The sequence below is a fragment of the Convolutriloba macropyga genome, chromosome 9 (genome assembly GCF_964194025.1).
Source record: "Convolutriloba macropyga chromosome 9, txConMacr16.3, whole genome shotgun sequence".
In the NCBI taxonomy this organism is placed as follows: Eukaryota; Metazoa; Xenacoelomorpha; order Acoela; family Convolutidae; genus Convolutriloba; species Convolutriloba macropyga.
In genome coordinates this window covers 8,115,860-8,132,159 of record NC_134476.1, presented here as the reverse complement: position 1 = coordinate 8,132,159, position 16,300 = coordinate 8,115,860, and the positions used below count along the sequence as shown (strand labels likewise).

The 16,300-nt window shown below is 40.1% G+C and overlaps 1 protein-coding gene across 1 annotated transcript in view; it reads right to left on the bottom strand.

Annotated features, from left to right (window-relative positions):
• LOC142346106 (uncharacterized) overlaps window positions 1-16,300 on the bottom strand; it is a 128,593-nt gene that overhangs the window by 66,684 nt on the left and 45,609 nt on the right. Inside the window, exons 7-9 of the mRNA XM_075398610.1 lie at window positions 15,317-15,413; window positions 2,496-2,683; window positions 35-165 (exon numbers count right to left, since the gene is read on the bottom strand). Of these exons, the coding sequence (XP_075254725.1) occupies window positions 35-165; window positions 2,496-2,683; window positions 15,317-15,413 (416 nt within the window). The remainder of the gene's footprint in view (window positions 1-34; window positions 166-2,495; window positions 2,684-15,316; window positions 15,414-16,300) is intronic.

Below are 16,300 nucleotides of genomic sequence, written 5' to 3'. Positions count from 1 at the left end.
GAAGCAACTGGCCACTATTTCTGTGTCTCGTCACCACATATTGGTTCCCTCGCGCGCCCGGCACAGCACTCTCTCAAGGAGCGGGTCCCAAGCACAAGAAGTATTCGGACAACAGTCAGGAGGATTTTCCTCACGATTGCAACTGATTCCTTTTTTCTTGCAAGTCTGAAAAAGTGATGAACATGTAGAACCTTCTCGTACATATCTCCAAGAGCGTTTCAGAGATCTCTTCTGTTTTGCCCCCCCCCCCCCAACTTAGTGAGCTTATATTTTTACGCCCCCCAGGAGCACGTGGTATTTTCTTACATAGTAACGTGCTATATAACAACATATAATTTGTAACTGGGGGGGGGGGGGGGGGGGGGCGTAAAAACACTGGGGGTGGGATACAGAATAGATCCCGTTTCAGTACTGGGTCAGTATAAATGCAATTCCTCATCATTACTGAATCATAGACTGATTCATGTCACTTTTTTCAGTTGCCAGACTTGCGTTCAGTCTGATTTTACAATGGTCAGATCCGGGCCAAGTGCAAAATTAAAGTTCCGTACGGAGATCTTACCCACAATCTTGCACTCTCTAGAAGTTTGTTCTCCTTACTGCGGCACTATGACAGTGCACAATTTTTCTTTTGCGTCGTTACAATGCGCTTGAAGGGAGCAAATTTTAAGCGAGAAAGCCAGCAAAATATATTAAATGGGAGACTTGCATTTACAATTGCCCAGTACTGATTTGTACTTGGAGTGCGGTACGGGTTAAGTATTGATAAGAGTTCCATCATTGGCAACCCCTCCCCCCCCCCCCCCCCCCCCCCCCAACCCCCACCGGATATTCTACAAAAAATGCTTGATCACGTGCTTATTGAATAAAATTACGTTAAGATACGCTTCGTGTTTACAAATTATATGCACTCAAACGCTGAGATACCTTTGGAAAATTGTCAGAGTATCAGTATCAAAATTCATCATTGTTTAAATAAAGATCCGGTTGCTTTGTTTATTATTGCAATCAAATTCCTTTTAGAGCCTACCAAAGATTTTGATAGGTAGGAATATCAAAAACCGGATCTATTCTGTTTCGGCCCCCCAGTGTTTTTATGACCCCCAGTTACAAATTATATGTTGTTATATAGCACGCTACTATGTAAGAAAATAGCACGTGCGCCTGGGGGTCATAAAAAATTTATGCTCACTAAGCTGGGGGGCCGAAACAGAATAGATCCCAAAAACCAATAACTATAATTGCGAGGTGCTAGGCTTAGAGACCCATTAAAACTACCTCGAGGAACTCAGGTATCGTCATATTTTGGACGCAAGAGTGATTTGGTATGTTCGGATTCAGAAGATTTAAATATGACGGTATGTTTGGTTTTTCACGTGCGAATTTGTCGGTTTTACCATTTTATCTTTTGATAAAAAATATGGTTTTTCTATTTAGAAATTAGTTAGACGTTATGATGGCGGTTTTCTTTGCAGGAAACGCAAATGTACTACAGAATGAACGCCCAAAAAAACTGAAATTTATTCTTTAGATCGTTCTCAGAACTAATTGATCGGAAAAAAATTTCCGATCTATTCTGTTTCGGCCCCCCAGTGTTTTTTATGACCCCCAGTTACAAATTATATGTTGTTGTATAGCACGTTACTATGTAAGAAAATAGCACGTGCGCCTGGGGGTCATAAAAACATTTATGCGTACTAAGCTGGGGGGGGGGGGGGGGGCAAAAACAGAATAGATCCAAAATTTCTTGTTTTTTTTTGAATTCAATAAATTTTATATACTTGTTGAACATCGATGAGAATTCTGTTATTTACTTCCTGTTCACTGAGCTCTGACATACTTTCTTGTTGTTTACAAACAAAATTATTGAAGGTTGGTTGCGTTTTCTCGATCTGAAAATGATTTTTTGAGTCTCGATTAAAGAAGCTCTTAAACCAATAATCGATCTGTAAGAATCTTCAAGAAAAGAAATTGTTAAATATGAGTAAATTTAACAAGCACAGAGACAAAAGAAATATGACTACGTCAACAAGATAAAGTTACATTTGAGGCCCTGAAAAAGCAAAAATATCAAACCCAAAACTGAATTTTTTTGTTAGGAATATTTTGAGCCTTGGTGAGAAATTTAATGAAAAGTGAATATTAGGAATGTTCGAAAAAAAGAAAGAAAATTCGTTTAATGGCCTTCGATTTATGAAGTTTTTCAATGTCATGCTGCATACGTAATCAATGTTACATTCCAGGTAATAAAGACTTTCTATCAATTTTAATAACTTTCTTTAATGTTTCTTTTCTTTTTCTCTTACTGTCTACAATTTGTTTTTTTTTGTGAAAAAGGAATAAAAATTTTGAACGTCGCTTTTGATCAAACTTAAAATTGTTTTAATTATTCCATTGATAAGGAATGATGATCAGTCAAATCCGGCTGTGGATGATTATCTAGGGGGGGGGGGGGAGGGGGGTGAAGTGAAGTGAGGGTATCCTATGAAAGGAACCTTTTTATGATGGTTGTAAAATGTCTCGCGGGCAAAGAAGTTGGAATAAGGGTTGTATCTTCCCACAGCTGCATGGGTCACTGATCCTCTTGAGTCGCAGAATTTCTCATCCATCCAGGTGAAGACAGAGTAAAGACACTCCAAATTACCATCCGAGTCCACAAGGTACGCGGGGCCTCCATAGTCACCTAAAAGCAAACAGATTGTTGAATTACATCTCTTCAGCTGTTTTAGCAGCCTTGTGGCAAAGCCTACATCTATCACCAAAAAAAATATTAAAAAAACACCCAAAATAGTATCTGATCAGACCAACTACAATCAACATTACTTCTGATCAGACCAATTTGAGCTCAAAACAATATACAAGATTTATCTTTCCGACTTCTTTAAAATATCACATTTTAAGGTATATTTTGTGAATATCATCTTAAAAAGGTTTATCATCTTTTAGTTTATTTCCTAGGCCCCCACAGAAAATAACCCCCACGGAAAGAAACCCCCATTTTAAAATTGTTTAAAAACGAATTTCGGTCGTGATAGTTTGTTCGGTTGTGATAGTTTCGTGTCAAGTCCCATGGGCCGCTGAGGCATGGCCATGGCCCGCGAGGCATGGCCGAACGCGCTAAATGCGCAGCTCTTTATTAGTAAAGTGGGGGTTTATTTCGTGCGGGTTTGTTTATTTCCGTGGGGGTTTATTTCCGACATCAAATGACATAGTTTGCAATGATCATTCTAAAGTGTTTATTGTAATTCAGTTTTTCGAGGAAACTCTTCAAACTGGGTCTAAATAAAACTGCTCAGTGTAATATAAAAGTTTAGTTTCGAGAAAATGTAAAAATAGCTGTTGTTAACCGCATGCTTTCCGGGTGAAAATTTAGTCTACTGCTAAGGTAAGACTTCACTGATTGTTTTTGTTTACCATTTTGCTGCCGTTTCGTGCTGCGGTGGTCGAAATGTAAATAGACAAGCACATCTTACGTTGGGAGTTTGGTCGTCCAAGACTCTAAATGCAGGTCCCGAAAATATTTTTGTCCTGCTATTTCAAATTTTAATTGCGCTATATCGAATCATGAGGCACCATAATCAACTAGTAGTCCTCATACGTCTCATTAATTTGCCTTAACTCGAATAACCGGGCAACTATTTTGAATCAAACCCCGAGATCGAGCCATGAGCCTGTTATGTTAAATCAACACCCCAAAAACCGCAATATTTCGATTCAGAGTCTAATTGCTTCTGCCCCATTGTCTCTTTAAGTTTAAAATTTGCAGTTTTATTTAGTTATCTGAGAAAGACATCGAGAAAGAGCTGCAAGTCAACAAAAGTTGTTGTGAATACAAATTAAAGCGAGCAATAAATGTAAGCGAGAAATGTAAGCGAGAAATGAATGAGTTAAAGTTTAAATTGTATGCGTAACTAAACAAGTAACAATAGCGCAGTTAGTATAGTACTGTACTCTCAATCTAAAGACCGGTGGTGCGAGCCCCAACCATGTCGAACCTTACGCAGTAAAATCCGTATTGTAATACATGTGCCTTGAGCAACGAACCGTTTGTGAGCGGTTATTAGCTAAACTAGCCCGATTTATACTAAGATGACTTAGATATAAAATTATTAGACTAACAAAACGCACTGAATGGTTTAACTTTAAGGCCAAAGCAAGGCCAAATTACGTCACACATGAGCTGAATTGACCTTTATTGGCTCGCAAAAAGCTAACAGGTCGTGTCTAGCCTTTTTGCCGCCAGTGCTACTTTAGATATTTTATGTGTACTAACGAACTGAGGATTGTTATGTGTGATCGAATAAGAGCTTAATGTTGAAAAAAATAGCGTACTATACGTATTTTTATCTTGAATAAAGATTGTTCTTTTACCGTTTTCTGTAGGTCGAGTCTTAGACGTTATCTAGCTCGAAGATTTTGGTCCACCGAGTGAAAGTAATCGGGTTAAGGATTACATCGTCCGCTTTACGTAAACTTCCGGCGCACAGAGGCTGGTTCAGTGACAACTATTGGAGCTTCTGGCACACAGAGGCTGGTTCAGTGATAACTATTCGAAATTCTGGCGCACAGAGGCTGGGTCAGTGAATACTATTGGTACTTTTGGCACACAGAGGCTGGTTCAGTGACAACTATTGGAACTTCTTGCGCACAGAGGCTCAGTCATTGACTACATTTGGAACTTTTGGGGCACAGAAGCTCGTTCAGTGACAACTATTGGAACTTCTGATGCCCAGAGGCTGGGTCAGTTTTTACTATTGGTACTTCTGGTACACAGAGGCTGGGTCAGTGACTACTATTGGTACTTCTTGTGCACAGAGGCTGGGCCAGTAACTACTATCGGACCTTCTGGCGCACAGAGGCTGGTTCATTGACGACTATTGGAACTTCTGGCGCACAGAGGCTGTGTCAGCGACTACTTTTTGTACTTCTGGAGCACAGAGGCTAGGTCAGTGACTACTATTGGTACTTTTGGTGCACAGAGCCAGGGTTACTGACTGCTATTGATGTTGTGGCGAAAAGGGGCTAAGTCAGTGACAGTTTTTGGTCTTCTGGCATACAGTGGATAGGACATTTGTTCGGACGGTGTCCTTTGGGGCAGGGAAGTGTGGGAAAAACTGTATGACAAAACTTTAGTCTTCAACATTCTAAACAAGTAAACTCTATTTCTAACTGGTGCTACTTATATCCACACTGGCGGCGGACCCCCAACTTAGACACAAGTAATCGAAAAAAATTGAGTGCTCATTTAGCCGAATCATTTGCGTGCTCAATTAGCCGAACAACTTTGAGTGCTCAATTACCTGAATAACTTTGGTTGCTAAATTAGCCGAATAAATTGGGTGCTCAATTAGCCGAATAACTGTGAGTGCTCAATTAGCCGAAAAACTTTGGGTGCTCAATTAGCCGAATAACTTTAGGTGCTCAATTAGCCGAATAACTTGGGTGCTCAATTAGCCGAAAATTTTTCAAAGCTTCAATTAACCGAAAATTTTTCTAGTGTTCAATTAGCCGAAAAATTTTCAAGTGTTCAATTAGCGGAAAATTTTTCCAGTGTTCAATTAGCCGAAAAATTCTCAAGTGTTCAATTAGCCGAAAAGTTTTCGAGTGTTCAATTAGCCGAAAAGTTTTCGAATATTCAATGAGCCCAAAAACTTCCTAGTGTTCAATTAGCCGAAAAATTTTTGAGTGTTCAATTAGCCGAAAAATTTTCGAGTGTTCAATTAGACAAAAAATTTTTTACTGTTCAATTAGCCGACAAAATTTCGATTGTTCATTTAGCCGAAAAATTTTCGATTGTTCATTTAGCCGAAAAATGTCCTAGTGTTCAATTAGCCGAAAGATTTCTTACTGTGCAATTAGCCGCAAAAATTTCCGAGTGTTCAATTAGCCAAAAACTTTTCGAGTTTTCAATTTGCCGAAAAGTTTCCTAGTGTTCAATTAGCCAAAAATTTTTTCGATTGTGCAATAGGCCGAAAATTTTCCTAGTGTTCACATAGCCGAAAACAAAATTATCATCAATAACTGTGTATGACCAGTGAAAATAAAAGCAAATGCTCTTTATTGTTGGTGCTAGATCCCTCAGTCGAACAATCGGCATATTGCATGAACCTCAGTACTCCCGTCACGTAAAATCTTCCATAACCGAGCCTGGCTTGAGCTTCAAGGCTTTCATGCAGAGGAAAACTGTGAAGTATAAGTTAAGCATTGAGTACCCACACGAAGAAAAAGTTATTATTTGGCACGACGCCATAAATAATAGTTTAACGCCTCATCACAATAACAATCATAACCCATTATCCGCACAAGAGTTGATTAAGGAGCTTAATCTTGTTAAGAACAAAATAAGCGCACTAGTCTACTGCCCTCGGCAAGGAGCTCCCGATATCTCTGCAGCACTCAAAAAAACAGATTTCGTTGTAGTCCACGTCGCGAAAGTTTTGCTTTCAAAACGCAAAGCATAAGACCCAGCAGTTGTTAACGACTACACACTATTGCATCCACCTTTCTCTTGTCAGATCAAGTCCCTTACAATTTTAAGGTTCTAAGGCTTCGACCTTAATCGTCTAATTAAGAAAACGCGTCCGAAGAGACTGAACCAGCGACGTCGAAAAACTCGCGTCAACAGGGTTGCTGCCCTCTTGGAGGATTCTGCTCTCGAGCCGTGGCTAGTTTAAGTGCAAGGCTATAGCTCGGTAGTGAATTCCTCCTGGTTAGTGGCGGTGCTGTTGAATTGAGCTCGTCGGCCTTCCCCGTTAATCTTAAAGCATTATCTCACAAACGAAACACATCGCTTACGTCCCTGATCGCTTAGAGAAAGCATTAACCCTTTAATTGTATTCCCATAATTTATTAATGTTAATCTAAAATTGTTGAGTGCATAAGTGTTCATTCTAATTGAAGTTCAATTTTAAAACAGTTCTAAGGATGGAAGCCCAAGTAACAAAATTGATTGAAGCAAGATCTAAAGCCGAACTAAACGTAAACGAATTTTACAGAAGCATAGATGAAGCCATTGAAGGCGCTGCACGAAAAGCACGAGTCGAAAACATGGTAGGCAAGGCCAAAGACTTTTTGTCTATAGCAATATCCAAAAATGACCAGTTAATAAATTAGCCGCCCGACACCCAAACAAAGCACAAATCACCGAGGACCTGGAACTCTGGTTGAAGGAAGCAAGTGGAACACATGATAAGTATGATATAAGGGCGAGCCAATACATCGAGTCACTCACAGAGCCCCAAAATACCAGCTAAACTCAGAGGAAAGCGTCGAGTAGAGGTACAAAGACGAATTCGATGGCATCAAGTCAAAAACGTCTATTAGCTAAACTCAAGCGAGAACAGGTAGAAAGAGAAAACGAAAATAAGTTAAAACTGGCTCAACAAAAGCATCAACTAGAGCTGAACACAATCAACGAAGAAAACTGAAAAAGACTTTTTAAAGCCAAAGTGAACGAGCTCGAGGCGATGGAGTCCTCGGATGAAAGCCTAGGTAACGAATTTGACGAACAACTGACGTCAAACAATATCGATACTATTGAGCGTGTAACTGATTGGGTAAACAATACCAACCCCAATAACACCTTGTAACAAAGCCTTCAGAAGAACCACGAATTTTAGGAGCTGCTAATCCAGGAATTGGTGCTCCAAAGATGTAGATCAATCCACTCCTTGGTAGACCAAGAGATCTTGTACCAGTTGAAAGTTTGCAACATAATGACGTTCAGATAGGTCCATCCCTAAAAGACATTACTCATGTCCCGCAAAAATCATTAGGAGGTTTGCACGATCATTCACAATTGCCTAACACTAATAGTAGCTTCGTCCGAACACCCAGAGGGGTATCGTACTTCCCTTTTTTGGGAGATAATGACGCGCAGCAACGTGAGGAAAATCTGCAATCAGACAGTCAGAACATTCAAGTAGCTGTCAATATATCGGGCAATGTTAATATACCGTTAGACATAACCATCCTTCTGCTCAGGGTGGAGCGTTGAATCTGACTTCAAATGATGCCAATAACTCTGAACAACAACAGACCCAAGCAGCGAACATAAACAACAATATAATGCTAAGTCCACGCACAAACATCCCAATCTTTTTGAATCAGAGCACAAACAATCAAAACGTCGTTACTAATACAAGCAACACAAATGTTGTCTTAAGCCAACCGGTCAACACTCAGAATAAAAAGGCACACGTTCAGAGTAGACATAACCCAATTCCGAACCATCGGCAAAATTATTATCCAATGGCAAGCCACCTCTTACCAAATTTAACAATTTGGCAAATGCCAACTTTAGATAATGTAGCCCAGTCAGTTTCCCAAGTAAATGCACAACAAATGACAAACTCAAATATGAGCCAACCTGTGGTATCGTTTTCAACTGGTGGTACAACTTTTTATCATCAAAACCCCTTCTCAACAGCTAACGTGCTAAATCAGCCAAATAAAGCCGCGTCAGCACCTTTGCAACAACATGCAGCTCCAACGCCTCTTTCTCATCAACCAACGATGCGTATATACCCGTCAAAGGCTTTAACACCTCTCCCCGCAGCACAAATACCTCAAACAAATCTGTCATTCAATGTGAAAGATTTGGCTGACGCGATAAATTCGAGTCATCTGAATCCTTTACCTTAACGGAACCTTACCAAATACAATGGAGGCCCACTTTTGTGGCACGAATGGATAAGACATTTCAGAAGTGCAATAGTTTCCCAGAATCTCTCAGATGCTGCCAAGTTGAACTATCTGAAAGATCGCGTATTATGGAGCTCTATACAATGACACAATGAAAGTGTTGGAAAGAAATTTCGGCCAACCACACGCCATTGTTGGTGCTCATCTGGATAAGCTGAACAACTACCCCCCACTTAAGATGAATAACTCCGAAAACATTATTGCCTATGCGTCGGTAGTTTCTAATCTGGTTGGCGTGTTTCGTTCATTATCGTAAGTTGCCGATCTTCAGAGTTCGTCTTTAGTAAATCAAGACGTGGAGAAGCTGCCGCCAAATCTTAAAGAATCTTGGTGCTCACACATTGTGGGGAACCAATGGGACCGTCCAACGTTGCTGGATTTCAATGATTGGCTGCAGACAAAATCTGACACTCATGACCGGATGAAAACAGCCAAGTTTAAAACGAAACCTGAAGAGCCGCCTTTCTCGTCAAAAACAAAAACTACATAAAAGGTTTTTTCATCTAGTTCAAAAATAACTGACGCAAAAACGAAAACCCAAAATCCAAGACCCAATAAGGATGAACCTTGCCCTCATTGTAAGGCTAACCATCCTTTGTGGCGATGTCCAAAACTTACAAGCGAGAACCCAACACAAAGAACAAGAATTGTCGCTGAGAAAAGGCTCTGCTTCTCTTGCTTGAAAGAATCACATCAGTTTGAAAATTGCCCAAACCCCAGAAAATGTAAACATTCTGGTTGCACTAGTTCACAAAATTCATTGTTACACGGAGCTGATCGTATCTTCCCTAGAAACAATCTTAAGAAAGGAAGTAAAGCTAGCAATGCTCCATCTACACAGTCGTCCCCAGTAACAGTTGGTGGTAAGAATGGACTACCAAGTCAGAGTAGCTCGTCTTCTTCTCCCTCAGTATCGGACGTAAAAAGTCTTCTGCAAGTGAAACAGGTTGAATTAATTAGACCCACTGATGAGAAAACAAAAGTTTTTGCGCTATGTGATCCCGCATGTAGTCATTCATGGATTCCAAAAGCTGCAGCTGAACGTCTTAAGCTTAAGGATAAAAGTCTCAGATTAATGGTTTGCGGGATAAACACTCAGCAAACAATCGATACACTTGTGACAGATTTCACCGTAAAACTTAAAGCAGAAAACACTTGTGAAAATTTTCAGGTTAGTCCATATATTAGGGAGAACTTAAACATTGGTTCTGATATAGTGGACGTTCCCCATTTGCAAGAAACCTACCCGTACTTTAGTGTTGTGGATCCCGTTCGATATAGCTTTTCGAATATCGAAATGACTCTAGGCCAGGACGTGTACCACGCCATCCGCCCGATTGAGTATTTTGAAAGTGATTCAAAATGCGCCCCCGTTGCCGTCCGTCTACCAATAGGATGGGTGTTGAGTGCTCCACTGCTTTCATGCTCTAATTTTGTTTCGTCCTGCTTCAAAGCAATTATCGAGCTAGGCTTAGTAGAACAATTAAGAACTTGGAACGAATTGGAGGCTTACGGTGCAATGAAAGAAGTTGACCCAAGGTCATCAGCAGACCGCAAAACAGTCGAAATCTTAGAGAAAACCATGACGCAATATGGTCATTGATACCAAGTAGGAAGGCTCCGGGCTAATGACGACCTTGACTTACGAAACAACTTTTACTCAGCGCTCGTGCAGCTGGAGTGTCTTGAGAAAAAGCTTTCTAAGGACGAAGAACTTTGGTCTAAAAATTCAAAGAACATAAATGATGATGTTGAGAAGGGCTACCTTTTTCGAATAGAAAACCCAAAAGATCCCAGTCAACTATCCAAACGTGAGTGGTACTTACCACACCACCCTGTAATAAATCCAAATAAACCTGGAAAAATTAGAAGGGTATTAAACGGTGCCGCAAAATTCCACGGAACTTCCTTAAATAGATCGTTACTGACAGGCCCTGACGTACTCCAGCGCCTGATTCATACTCTCATCCGTTTTAGGCAGCTTAAGTATGCCGTCTCCGCCGATATCGAAGGCATGTTCCTTCAAGTGGGCGTCCCACTCGCTTCAGCCCTGCCTCAGATTTTTGTGGCGGGAGGACCCATCATCAGAACTGATGGTATACCAATACAGCCGAAATATTTACGGTGCGAAGGTTTCACCAACTTGCGCGAATTTTGCTCTTCAGAAAACAGCAAAAAACAACATTCGTAGGTTCCCCGATGCTGCACAAGCAGTATTAGATAATTTCTATATGGACGACTATTTGGATTCTCCAGAAACACCACACGAAACACTAAGTAGAGCCAAAAACTTAGTTGAGTTATTGAAATTAGGAGGATTCAAGCTAACAAAGTTTATAAGTAACACGCCACGCTTACTTGATGAAATTGAAAAGAATGCTCAATTATGCCAAACTAAAGTGATCCTAGTTTCTGATGAAAAAGCTTCTTCACATGTTCTGGGTCTAAAGTGGGACCATCGAAAGGATACCCTAGTCGTTAACCGAGGCATGAAGTGCGACGAAAGCAACAAAGTCACGCAACGCTTAGTCTTCAGCCTAGTAGCAAAAGCCTTCGACCCCATTGGGTTGGTGGCGCCATTCACGGTTACTGCTCGACTGTTGTTGAAGGACATTTGGAGATTGAGTGGCCAAAACTGGGATAACACACCACCTATTGAAATGATGAATAGGTTCAATGTCTGGAGTTCAGATCTGCTTAAACTATGCAACCTAACCATCTCCAGAAGTTTCTTCTCCAGGGCTTTCGATCAGTTGGAACTTCATGTTTTTGGAGACAGCTCTCAGGATGTCTTTAGTTCAGTTGCCTTTCTCAGGGCCAAAGTAAAATCAGGAAGTAGTAAAAGCACCGAAATTGCTTTTGTTCTAGAAAAAGCACGGGTTGCCCCCATGAAGTGTTTAACAGTTCCCAAACTAGAATTACAGGCCGCCCTCTTGGCGACATGGTTGAAAGTTGACATAACTAAAGCCCTAACAATTCCATTGAGCAGAGTCTTTATCTGGACTGATAGCACCACTGTTCTACAGTGGCTGGGTTGACTTGATAAGCAACCTATTTTTGTTGCTAACAGATATTCTGAAATGCTAGAGTCGACAACAGTTGAAAATGGTTTCATGTGCCAACTTCAGACAACCCAGCAGACGCTGGAACTAGAGGCATGTCAGCTGAAAACTTATGAACAAGCAGTTGGTTTACAGGGCCAAGCATTTTGTTGACTTCTCATTTCCCTTTTCAACACAGCACAAGCATTAGAGATAGCCTTCGAACAAAACCATCCTCGTACAATTCACAGAAGAATGTAACTGAGCCAAAACTTGCGTTTGCCGTCAACACAATGCAACCCGAAAAAATATTTGACTTCGATAGGTACCGTTCTTTCAACAAGCTAGTTCGAATTACAGCCTATCTCCTCCGTATGCTCCCTAAACACGCTTCATATCGTACACCAGACCGCATTAATTGCAATCCTGATGAACTTCGAGTAGCTGAGGCTAAGCTTCAGTTTCTCATGCAGTCAGAATCATTCCCAGTTGAACAAAACCTTTTTTTGATTGTAAACAAATTAACAAGAAGAGTCGCATTGCACTAATTTCGCCCTTCATTGGCCCAAATGCCTTGATTAGATCAATCGGCCGATTGAAACGTTTAGTCGAGGCGGACTATGATCTCAAACACCCCATTATTTTAGATAGCCGCCATCCTGCAGTACAATTGTTTCTTTTGAAGAAACACCAGGAACACCACCACGAAGGTGTTGAAATCTTACGAGCGTTCATCCAGCGCCGTTTTGCTATCATCAGGTTTTCTCCCGCTTTGAGGTCAATCAAGCACAATTGTATCTTATGTCGGAAGTGTAGTGCAGACACAGTGAAGCCAATGATGGCGGATCTACCAGTCGAGCGTCTGTCTTTTGGTAATCCCCCTTTCCCCTTTCTCCAACTCAGTGATAGACTACTTCGGACCGTTCTATGTTGCCGCCAAGCGTTCAACTGAGAGACGCTGGGGGTTCCTTTTCACGTGCCTTACAACTCGAGCACTCCATATTGAAGTCGTAAATTCTATGGATACCAACTCTTGTGTTATGGGGATAGAAAGATTCATCGCACGAAGAGGGACACCGCAAGTTCTATGGTCAGACAATAGAACAAACTGATGCAGAGAAAGAGTTGTCAGCTTGTTTTAAAGCTTTAAACCAATGAACGATTGCAAGCAAAATGTCACAGAAAGGTTTTAAATGGCTTTTTAACCCTCCATCTTCCCCTCATCATGGTGTTTCGTGGGAACGCATAGTGAGGAGTGTCAAACGGACATTCTACGCTGTTCTCGGTAACCGCCGGTTAACTGACGAGGTGCTTCAAACAACATTCTGTCTAGTTGAAATGACACTCAACATCAGGACGCTCACCTCTGTAAGCAATGATTCATCAGAAATGGACGCAGTTACTCCAAATCACTTTCTTCGCGGGTTCCGTCCTAGTATGCTGCCTTCATTAGTTGAAAGGGAAGACTTTGATCACAGAAAGCGGTACGTCCGGCCCCAATCATATGCAGACTCAATTCAGAAACTATGGTTGGATGAGTACGTACCGGCTCTGAATCGCCGCAGTAAATGGTCAAAATCCGACTCAGATGAGCTAAAAAGAGGAGATCTGGTATGGCTTGCCAAAGTCTCATCTCCCCGGGGCCATTTTTCTCTAGGATGTATCGAAAAACTTCGCTTTGGTGATGACGGCTTTGCCCGTTCCGCCGAAATAAGGACGAAGTCCGGTAACTATGTCAGATCCGTTGTTAAATTAATTCCAGTTTTTGCTACACCACTTTCAGGACAGGAGGATGTTGTGAATACAAATGTAAGGGAGCAATAAATGTAAGCGAGAAATGTAAGCGAGAAATGAACGAGTTAAAATTTAAATTGTATGCGTAACTAAACAAGTAACCATAGCGCAGTTAGTATAGTACTGTACTCTCAATTTAAAGACCGGTGGTGCGAGCCCCAACCATGTCGAACTTTACGCAGTAAATTCCGTATTCTAAAACATGTGCCTTGAGCAACGAACCGTTTGAGAGCGGTTATTAGCTAAACTAGCCCGATTTATACTAAGATGACTTAGATATAAAATTATTAGACTACCAAAACGCACTGAATGGTTTAACTTTAAGGCCAAAGCAAGGCCAAATTACGTCACACATGAGCTGAATTGACCTTTATTGGCTCGCAAAAGGCTAACAGGTCCTGTCTAGCCTTTTTGCCGCCAGTGTTACTTTAGATATTTTATGTGTACGAACGAACTGAGGATTGTTATGTGTGATCGAATAAGAGCCTAATGTTGAAAAATATAGCGTACTATACGTATTGTTATCTTGAATAAAGATGAATCTTTTGCCGTTTTCTGAAATTCAAGTCTTAGACGTATTTAGCTCGAATGAAAAGAATACTACAAAATATGCGCCTTGAAAAATTGTTTGTTTTTGCCGAGGGTAGAAAAACGGCACTAGGACTTTTAAATAGTTTATAATGATTCCTGTTGCACGGTGTCGAAATTTTAAGGATGTTTCTAACGAAATTAAAGAACGATAAAGAAAAAAGTTTTTGCTCTGTTTCTTGAAATTTCATATCTAGTCTTTGAGCATTATTATTGCAGTTTCCTCAGTTACAATTTTCAGAAGGTTTTGAGAATGATATGAAATGAAAATTGGAAAATTAGAGTTAGATGATAATTTCAGCAGGTTTTAAACCTTTGTTTGATCATATTAGCTCGCGTTCGCACCGTCTGGATCGTCGGATCAAAGTAGCGCGTTCTTCCTTTCGTCGGCTCCGTCGGATCAAGTTTTTCTTAAAATGCAAAGTTTCAAACAATTTTATGCTATTTCTGTCAGCCAGCTCAGACGGGATCGCATAATCTAATTTTAGTTGCACAGATTTCAATCGCCGCCAATTTGATTCATAGTCGCAATACTTTGCATAGTTCAAAAATTATGAGCCATTTGTTGGATTATTTCGTCGTAGTTTGAGCTATTTCGAAATAATACGAATCATGGTCTCTTTTTTGGGATCTTTTCCGTTTGTGCCCCCCCCCGTACGTTTTGCACCCCCAGTTACAGAGCTTGCGTCATTACATAGTTAATCGTTATGTGTAATTGTGGCATCTGCGTGTAATGGTGCAAATAATATGCACCCACTAAGCTTTGGGGGGGGGGGTACAAACGGAAAAGATCCCTTTTTTGTCCGGACCGTCTAAAAATGGTCAGCGTTGGTGTGGATCAACTGGTTCATATTTCCTCCATCTGACCGCCAGTTTTCTTTTTTATTATGTTTAATTGTAATATTCTTAAAGACAGCTTTTGGGTTAAAGGTTGTACTTTAAAGTCAATTTTCATTTCAAAATAATAACGGATTTTGACATTTTCCTGCGCCTTTTTAAAAACTGATCACATTTTTTTCGTTTTTTTTCTATTATATTCTTCTCGTGAAATTATAGACACTGACTGAGATTCATATGGACACTGAACGGCAATCGGGAGCTGTGTGATGCGCTATATGCGTATTTAAGTTGAGGGGGGGGGGGGGGTTGAGGGTTCTAATGAGAAACACGTCTCTTTAAGAAGTTCTTACTTGGATTGGGGCAGAAGTTGTGGGTTTTAAAGCAGACGTTCCTGTCCGAATTGTAGTGTCCATTTGTAGAGCAGGAAGTCTTAGTTAAGGTGATATGCTAAAAAACCAGAGTTTGTCTCATTGATCTATAAGTAAACACCAAAAATACAAACATTCGGATAAAAAAATCATCGATATTGATTATAGTTCAATTCAATGTAGCTATTCAATGATAAAGCCACTGTTTAATGCTTCAATGTAGAAAATCAGAGTTACAATTTATGATGTCTGAAAAAACTTTGATTACTGCCATTGTGAACAAGAAATGAAAGGCGCGAAAGTTGAACTCAGTTTTTTTTTATAAAATCAGCAGAACTATTGCAAAAAAAACGCAATAACAATAACAAGGAGGCTCGTTAATGTGCGTTCGCACATGATGTTCCGACCCGAGCTCAACTACATTTCTGACTTAATTGTCAACCAAATGAAGAGATAACAAAAATAGATGTTTGAGTTTAAAACAATCGTTACACAACCTATCTACTAATCGAATTACATAATGCCATGCCTCATTACAGCGCCAACGGGATCTGGCATTAAAGAGACTACGAGACAAAAAAAACAACAAAATTAGCAAAAACAAAAATTTCACAGCAAAAACCGAATATGTAAACTTAAAAGCACATAGTCACAACGTTAAAATACAGTCAGATAAAACTTTAACTACTCAAATATACTTTCTCTTAAACATACAGCTGATGGAAAGTTTCTTAATGAGACTATGTAACAAGTCGACAAAGAGAACGAACAATGAGGCGAAATTCAAAAATTGATCAACAATTTTTAAACCAAGAAATTTCAAAAGTCGTAACAAATCATTAGATTTTAACTAAATATTCCATGATAAATTACTAAAACCTTTTTACAAAACCAAAAAGACATGTTTTTGGTGAGACTAAGCCATAGAAACGAACTAAAGAAAAACTTGAAAAAAATACAAACGAT